The sequence below is a fragment of the Triticum dicoccoides genome, chromosome 3B (assembly GCF_002162155.2).
Source record: "Triticum dicoccoides isolate Atlit2015 ecotype Zavitan chromosome 3B, WEW_v2.0, whole genome shotgun sequence".
NCBI classification, from domain to species: Eukaryota; Viridiplantae; Streptophyta; class Magnoliopsida; order Poales; family Poaceae; genus Triticum; species Triticum dicoccoides.
Window position 1 is genome coordinate 256,262,275 of NC_041385.1, and position 9,027 is coordinate 256,271,301.

The 9,027-nt window shown below is 41.0% G+C and overlaps 1 protein-coding gene across 2 annotated transcripts in view; it reads left to right on the plus strand.

Annotated features, from left to right (window-relative positions):
• Positions 1 to 391: 391 nt before the first annotated feature.
• Positions 392 to 9,027, plus strand: part of LOC119275799 (la-related protein 1A-like) — a 9,747-nt gene continuing 1,111 nt past the window's right edge. The window contains exons 1-13 of one of the 2 annotated variants that reach the window (XM_037556719.1): positions 392 to 1,065; positions 2,260 to 2,827; positions 2,920 to 3,082; positions 3,592 to 3,682; positions 3,782 to 3,853; positions 3,941 to 4,497; positions 5,087 to 5,156; positions 6,084 to 6,185; positions 7,328 to 7,644; positions 7,742 to 7,882; positions 8,010 to 8,073; positions 8,380 to 8,525; positions 8,618 to 8,722. In XM_037556719.1, coding sequence (XP_037412616.1) covers positions 775 to 1,065; positions 2,260 to 2,827; positions 2,920 to 3,082; positions 3,592 to 3,682; positions 3,782 to 3,853; positions 3,941 to 4,497; positions 5,087 to 5,156; positions 6,084 to 6,185; positions 7,328 to 7,644; positions 7,742 to 7,882; positions 8,010 to 8,073; positions 8,380 to 8,525; positions 8,618 to 8,722 — 2,687 coding nt within the window. In that variant the 5' untranslated portion in view covers positions 392 to 774. Of the gene's footprint in view, positions 1,066 to 2,259; positions 2,828 to 2,919; positions 3,083 to 3,591; positions 3,683 to 3,781; positions 3,854 to 3,940; positions 4,498 to 5,086; positions 5,157 to 6,083; positions 6,186 to 7,327; positions 7,645 to 7,738; positions 7,883 to 8,009; positions 8,074 to 8,379; positions 8,526 to 8,617; positions 8,723 to 9,027 lie in introns of both variants that reach the window. The other variant, XM_037556718.1, reaches the window with a different exon arrangement.

A 9,027-nucleotide genomic window follows, 5' to 3' on the forward strand; every position in this document is an offset into this window, starting at 1 on the left:
CCTAAAACCAAGGCCGGGTAGATAGTTGGACTATCCCTTCTGCCAGCCTAGTCCGCGTAGCCTCGGGGGTGGGGGGAGGGGGAAGATGCACGAGAGATCAATCACGGACACTTGATGGAATCCTAGACGCCACCGCGAGGGAGGCTGAAACCCTAGAGTCGCATAAAAAATACAATTATTTTTAGCAGAAAATAAAATAAAAAATACATTGAATAGTCCGCCCGAGAGGTCATCACACAGCATGGCAGCGGCGGTCTGTCAGGCAGCCATCCCCCCTCTTTCCTAGGGTTGGTGTCCCCTCAAGTCAGTCCCCGTCACCTCACCTGGGCCTGAACCCATCCACCCCTCCCGAATCCGGATAAAATCTTTCCCAAACAAATCCACCCCCGCAGGTCCCCATCCTTAGCGGAACTTTGCCCGTCTCCTCTCTCTCTCTTACCTCACGCGCTCCACGCACGCACCCGCACACTCTCCCCTCCCCACCCTGTCGCTCTCGCTCTCCGCACTCCAAAACCCTAGTCACCCTCCGCACCCAAAACCTTACACCACCCTCCCTACCACGGCGGCGGCGGCGGCGGCCCCATGGCTGCTCCCACAACTGGCTAAGGCTAGGCTAAGCTAAGTTCCCCGAATATCTCATCCGAAACCGTCTTGTTCGTCTCTCTCGTCCTCTCGGCGGCGGCGGCGGCGGCGGCGGAAGCTACGGGTCTGAAGTCCTAAACTGCTGTGCTGCCTGCGACCTATTTTGAGGTGGCGGGCGTTTCCGTGTCGGCGATGGAAGAGCCGAATGCGGGCGGCGGGGCCGTGGCGGCACCCGAGGTGATTGCGGATCCGGGTGTTGGCGGGGCCAGCGGCGGCGCTGGCGCCTCGCCGTGGAGGAAGACCACGCCGCCGCCTGTCGCAGGTGAGGCAGCGGTCATGGGGGCCGAGTCGTGGCCCGCGCTGGAGGAGGCGCGGCAAAAGGTCGTGGCGGAGCCCACGGGGAAGCCTCTGCCGGGCAATGCTGCCGGCGGCGACCTGGCAAAGGGGCCCGAGGTGCAGCAGGCGCCTCCATCTCCATCACAGGTATAATATGGCGTTGGTGTGGAGATATGTTTGCTCAGATTATACTATGTTTATGTACTCTCATAACTTGTTTCATAGGCATTTTTAGTAACGGGAACATTGACCCTCACAATATGATTATGGTACCATACTGGTATCAGGTCAATTTTTGCGTTTGGTGTAGCTAGCAAAGGAATGAACTGAAAGTTACTTATTTTGTTTTGGTAGATATATGTTGCCTTTCATGGGACTGGTGTGGTCTGAGTATGCATTGTTTTGTTGGTGACGACTAACGAGTAAAGCTTTCCTGTTTTAGAACCAGTATGAACTTTATGGCTGTGCTCAACTGGTCTGGTTAGTCTCTTTTTTTTTTGCTGCCGTATTGGACCTTTACTTGCTAGGGCAGTAGGTCATACTCCTACATCCCATGGCAATCGCAAGCTGTTGCTTTTCTCGAGGTAAGAATATCAATACCAATTGCTATGCCTGATGTCGAGGTGATGGATGAACCATAGAGGTTGAATGATACATTCAGCATGTCTTAGTATTAGTGCTCGCTTGCTATTCTGCAATTGGATTTGTTTATCTCCTGCTTATGTGGTCATGGTACATTCATACTGGTTTTTAGAATTTTTATAGAATGCAACCATACTGGCACTGTCTGAACAGTTCCCTAGCTGAACCATCTACTCGTGTAGCCATCGTGTTTGTGACGATTCATTGTTGGACTGCAGTCGCACATGTGCCCTGTCTGAAAGGTTCCCTAACTGAACCACTGAAGCACCTTCTGTAGTTAGATAATGACTTTTTTATGGGGTGTTTCTTTTGGGAACCACTCCATGTTAAGTTGCAAGCTCTTCCCATTTATCTCGGCGGTGCCTGTATCATGATTCAATTGTTGAATTGTATGAGTGGGTGATTTTCTGAATCTGCTCTGGCCCAACCAAGAAAGTTCTTGAATGGTGTTTCGTTTATAGAAATTGTCAAGAATTGTTCTGATGCACGTTAATGAAATTTGTACTCTTCCTCTTTGATGGTTTATTAGAAATAAGCAAAATATACTTTATGTTGTCATTTGAAGCCTTTGTGAACAGATACCCTGTCACTGTTCTATGCATTCAGTTTTCCTGGCTAAGTTCCTACATACATTATTTCTGCACTACTCATATAGTCATATCCGATTTGCTCTGATGGAAAGGGTTCAATATCTTTTAGGTGCCTAATCGTATGCACAAGTTTGATGGCCATGCAAATCCCAACAAGAATTACCAAGCACACCATAAAAATGGGCCCAAGAGACGCCCCCCTGGTGCAAATGATGCACCACCATACCCTGCCACAATGCCGTATCATCAACATCCAGGGCAACCTATTTTTTACCCTGTTCTCCCAAGTCCAGTGATGCTACATGAATATCCATACCAGCCTTTTCCTGTTCCGGTCCCAAATCATGACCCACATGTTGGGAAGTCTGGATTCGAATCCGCTGCACCTCCTTTTGTTCCTGTAGATCAAGTTGGTGGCAATGAAGGTAACAGGCCAATGCCTCCACAAACGAGAGGAGACCATCATGCTTGGCGTCCTGCTGTTGGTACTCATGGTGCTAGACCACATTCTAGTGTTGAAGGCCGTGGCCATTTTAATCACACTTGGCAAAATCATCAGACGTTTGGTACGAGAGAAAACACAAGTATGCCACACGGCGTTGGGCCCAGAACTTTTGTCAGACCAATGGCACATCTGCCCCCTACTCTTGGGTACCTCAATGGACCATCATACCCTGGTAATGCTGTACTCACTGTAACAACATCTTCTTTTGTATCTCATATGCTAAAGCTTTTGATGATCTAATGTTTGAGAATGTTTTTACCTCAGGGCCTATGCCTCCCATGTATTATTACATGCCTGCTCCACCCATGGAGGCAATGAGAGGTCCACCTCGTTTTGTCCAAAACCAACCAGCCCCCCAACCTGTTTTATCGCCTGAAGCGACTGAGCTAAGAGCTAAAATATTAGCTCAAGTGGAGTACTATTTTAGGTAAGTAATTATTTTCTTCTGTTTATTCTATCATGCCCCCGCCCCCTCAAGGAAGCATGACACAGAGATTATGAGTTTAGCAATGTGCTGATAAGGTTTTTATATAATTTTAATGTGTCTGCCAAGTAATTTAGTTTCGGTGTATGTATGTCGCCTTTCAGAATGCCATATGAAGTCTTGTTTTCTTTGACAGACAGTTGCGTTGACATTATACATTATACTCCCTCCGTTCCTAAATATAAGTCTTTGTAGAGATTACATTATGGACCACATACGGATGTATACACATGCATTTTAGAGTGTAGATTCACTCATTTTGCTCCGTATGTAGTCTATAGTGAAATCTCTACAAAGACTTATATTTAGGAACAGAGGGAGTACATGCAAGTGTCACTGCTACACTCTAAATAAATCAATCTTGCACCTATGTGATATACATCATGGATGGGTGAACGTGCTTTTGGCATGTACTCTACAGTTTTGTTAACTCATTATGGCATTTTTTCCAGTGATACTAATCTGGAGCGAGATAATTTCTTGAAATCTTTAATGGATGAACATGGCTGGGTTCCAATTTCAAAAGTTGCAGACTTCAATAGAGTATGCCCTCTTATGTATATTTTGCTTTTTCAGATATCATATTTTTGTTTCTTTACTTTGTTATGAAAACTGGTTGTTTTTGCATGGGCTCATTTGCAGCTGAAGAGAATTACAACGGATGTCCATCTGATAGTAGATGTATTGGCAAGCTCAAGTCTTGTAGAAGTTCAGGTAGCCATGTTTGTTTGAACTGTTACTGTTTATATCCCTTGTTGAGTTTGGAATTTGGTTTGTCTGATGCTACTTTCCTGTTACCAGGATGACAAGATAAGAAGGCACTCTGACTGGTCAAAATGGGTTTCTTCTTCTGGGGCAACATCTGTTCAGAGTCCATCATCTACTGCCAGTATGGATAATATTATGGGTGAGAGCAATACTGGCGGCTTCTCAAATAAGGATGATTCTTTTTCTTCAGACCAAAAGAAGCATCCTCACCCTCAAGATAATAAATGCAACATAGATGGTGCTGCTATTGAGGCAATAGTTCCAGATGAAGAGCTACCTAATGATGCACATAGCTGTTCATTGAATAAAGGCTTGTCTGCCATGACTATTGGTGGAAAGCCTAAGAGCATTTCCACATTCTCTGGTAATTCACGCACACAAGAAGCTGCTGTTAGAACTAGTGATGTTAAAATTCGGAAAGTAAACACAAAGATGAAAGTACCTGATTCTCAAAGCGAAAGTGGTTTCCGTAAGGATTTGCCAAGTGACTCCCCTAGCTTCAGTGGGGATCAAAGCACATTCATGCTTGATGAGGAATTGGAATTGGAACACGCAGAACATTCACGTGATGATGTCTATTCACACAAAAGGTGAACTTTAAATGGTATACGATCTGTGATTTCGTTTCGTGCATTATGATTGTTTAATGTATGTTGCCTTCTAAGCAACCATTTAAATTCATGTAAGCGTCCAGTTATAATAACAGTAGCATGTATCACATGCCTTTGTGAGAGTAGATGACTTGCTATAGTCGTGCTTCTGTTTTATTGATCTATGGTAACAAAATATATATTACTCTGGCCTGTGAAAATTGAAGGTAAAGTCGCCAACCTTGAATTGACTAAGCTGCAAGCAATTTTAGATTGAACTAAATAAATGTTAGATGATAGATTTTAATGTCGTGATGGCGCATTAATGTGAATAGTGTAGTTCAGTTGCATTTATATAATTTTTCCCAGCAGTTAAAATGTTCTGTTCTGAATATACTTGCGTTAATGGTTAAACTTTCATATTTGGAGTTCTAGACTTGGTGTCTTTTCAGAAGACCAACAGATCATTTTGATATTGTTTTGTACTCGTGTGTTGCTCACGTGATGCATCATCTCTTATGTACCTGTATAGCGTATGAATTGTGTGCGTGAATTTGATGATCTTTTGCAATATGTTTATTTCAAGCAGGGTCGATGATGAGGATGATGATTTTTTTGTTGATGACCAAGAAGTGAATCGGCTAATAATTGTTACACAGGTTGGGTTTTAAGATACTCTACGCTCCTGATATGTTCCCTTTACTTCCCTAGTTTCATGCCATTCTAATGCATCACTCTGTAAGTGCTTCACTATGAAGGATGAACCATAAACTAATAAGTTGATGAACTTAGTTCGTAGCACTTTGCTGTACTTATTATGTATTACAAAGTCAAACAGTTTGTACGTCAATAAGAAAATTTTGGGTTATTGGTAACTGGTAGCTGCTTGGTTGGCAGGGGAGTAGGGATTAACCGGCGAATTGGCCGATTAATTGAATTTATGAGCCGGCCTTAATCGGTGGGTTAACTAGGGCCATACTAACATATAGCTAAGGCCTCGTTTTCTTCACAGGATTTCTAGATACTCTAGAGGAATTGTGGATTCCATGGTTTCCTCTTTCCTTTGCTGCGTTCAGTCCAAAGAAACCTTCTACATTGTATCAGAGGAAAGGATTCCCATGTGTCGATTCCATAGGAATCAGCACATCTACCCTGACCTCTTTTTTGAGCAGAAGCCTGAAGCAGCCCACCTAATAAAATATGCTCCCCTCTGTATTGAAATAGAAGACATTTTGTGACACTGTGGTAGTGTCAAGAAACGTCTTATATTTTGATACGGAGGCAGTACTACCATGGGGCTTAGTTGTGAGAAGAATAGCTAGCAGGGGAATAATAAATTATCATAGCTTTCCTATAGCAACTGCTAATCCGTGATTAGTATAGTAGCATGACTTCCGGCGTCCCTTCATTGTGCATCTGAAGTTCTGAATGCACAACCATAGTTTCAATTTGCTTGTGTTGTTTGAACTCCTCACTATCTTATGTTGTTTTGTTATCTCCTGGAATCAATAAATGATCCAGCACATTAAGCAAGTACTATTTTGTAACACTGCATTGAGATCTTGTTTCATTTTTCTACCTCACAGGATACTAGATCAGAAAAGGATGACAAAAGTTGCTCGAGTATATCTCAAGCATTTTCAACAGAGGAAGCATCAAGAATAAATGACGCTTTATATTATTATGAGGTGATATGTTACAGTGTGAAGAATTTAAAGTTTGGTTTATTGTTCATCAATATTGCACTTGCATTCTAGGAGCCAATTAAAGATTTTAGCGTATATGCTGTGTTGTCTTGAGAGTTGCTATCGACTCCAACACACTTATTGCAAATGCACTTTTATACAAGTAAATGAGGTCTATTTTAGGCATACAAAATGTAGGCCTTCTTACTTTGGATGAGTTGTCCTGGTTAGGTATCTGTCGTTGTCCGGTCTATTTTAACAGTTCTGTGATAAATGTAGCTACAGCATTCATTGAACTGATTCATCCGTTTCTAATGTTTTAATTTTTTGCAAGGTATAGTCAATGCCTTTTAGGATTGCATACTATATTAATAATTTATTTATCAAACTATTTGTTCTTTTGTTAATACTCCCTCCGTTTCTAAATATAAGACCTTTTAGAGATTTCAATATGTACTACATACGGATGTATACAGATGCATTTTAAAGTGTAGATTTACTCATTTTGCTTTGTATGTAGTCTGTATTGGAATCTCTAAAAAGCCTTATATTTAGGAACGGAGGGAGTACATTCTTTAACCATTGAATTTTAGTGTTAAAACTACCCAGTTAGATTTAGCAAGGCAATGTTATATCATTGTAGTTGTTTTTAAGAATGTGATGTCTTAATATTGGATTGGTAGTTTCTATCTCATATTTTGGAATGGCATTCAGTTGTAGCATTAATTGGCATGTTTGACTCAATTAACAACCGTTTGAAACTGAGTTGAGTGTTCGAATAAACATCCGAAGACAAGATTTGTTCTGGAGCTTCCAGTTCGAATCAAGCTGGTTTGGGACAAGACTTGAGCTGAGATCTGTGTACCCTGTGCTTGTGTTTTTCTTATTATCTCAAAAGCCTGTTCTGTTATGATATGTATGACAATCCTTCTATATCATATTCCCTCCGTCCCAAAATAAGTGCCTTGAGCTTGGTACAAATTTGTACTAGAGCTAGTACAAAGTTGAGACACTTATTTTGGGACGGAGGGAGTATCAGATTTATCATTCTGGTTTTCTCATTTTATGTTATAGAATTACTTTTTTCAAATCATGTTATTTTGGAACTGCTCATGCTAATATTATGGTGTTACTCCTGACATCAGAGTGTACATGATCGGCGCACTAATAATCAAAGGAGCTCCCAGGCCGATACTGCAGATGTTGATTCTAAACAATTTGGTGGAGCAAAAGGGAACCATGTTAGCATCGGAACTAATGGCATCGAGGAAGCTGGACAACCTATTCCACGTAGGCGGCAAAGTAAAGGCAATAGAAAGACACATACCTCACATAAGCAGAGGTTCTTTGCTGGTAATTTTGCGAATAGTCCCAATAGTCGATCTCACTATGGTGGTGTATCAGAAAGCCCCCCAAGCAATTCAATTGGATATTTCTATGGATCTACTCCGGAAAATCACAGGTTAGATAATCGATGGATGTTTTCTTTCAGTAAACCCTCCCTACCCTCAGTTTATCCCATTTTGCGGTTATTTGAATGACTATTTATTGTTCAGTAGCTATAAAAGTTCAAAGCTGAGCTCATCTCCTCACGGAATTCCTACTGGGAGCTCACCTATTGGATCAGTACCTAAATCTTTCCCACCGTTTCAGCACCCTAGCCATCAACTTTTAGAGAAAAATAAATTCCAGCAACAAAGGTAAGTTTCTAAACAACTTGTGATGCGCTTCCAAGTTCTAATTTCCTTCAAATAATTATTTATTAATATTATCCATTGATTCATCCTAAGCTTCACATGGTGATGCCATTGTCCTTTGTTTGTGAAGGTACAATAAGTTCAAGAATAAATGCGTTGCTGAACGTAAGAAGTTAGGAATCGGTTTGAGCGAGGTGCAGCTTCTTCTCATATTTTCTTGCAATATAACTATTGGCTGAAGAAAAGTAGTTTACAACTAGAGCAGTGTATAAAGCCGGTCAAGTTCAACTATTATGTTCTACTGTAATCATTGCCTTCCTAATTCGTTTTCTTTTGATAATATGGTGAATTGTCTCCTGTCTCGTTAATGTTTGTTGCTTGCTAATTATATTTGAAGTTGGACAGTTGTCTTTTGATTGATATTGTACCATCTGCTGTCCTATCCTCAAAAGATATGTTCCAGTATTCCTTTCATATTGTGTGCATCCAATTGCGTGCAGGAAATGAATTCGCTCTATCGTTTTTGGTCATATTATCTGAGAGATAATTTCAATGAAGATATGTACAAGCATTTTAAGAATTTTGCAGTAGATGATGCAGCAGCAAATTACAGATATGGACTTGAGTGTCTCTTCAGATTTTATAGGTATGGAATATAGAACTTGAAAAAGAAAACCCTTCTGATATTCATTACATTTTGTATTGAGCAGACCAGTTACCTCCTAATTCTTTTTGCAGTTATGGTTTGGAAAAAAACTTCCAATGGAATGTATATGAGGATTTTGAGCAACTGACGCTTGAGTTCTACCACAAGGGCGATCTTTATGGACTTGAAAAATACTGGTAATTGGCGGCTTTATTGTTTGATCACATTTCTCTGTTACTAGTCTGTAGTAATGATCTTTATGACTTAAAAAATAGTGGTAAATGGTGTTATGGATGCAACTTATCTCTATTGCCTAGCCCGAGGGGCATATATATATATAGCACAAGATTTGTGGTACAAGGAAAGGAAACATAGCCTAATAGGACACCTAGACCTAATACTAATACTCCCTCCGTCCGAAAATACTTGTCACCAAAATGGATAAAAGAGGATGTATCTAGACATGTTTTTAGTTCTAAATACACTTCTTTTTGTTCATTTT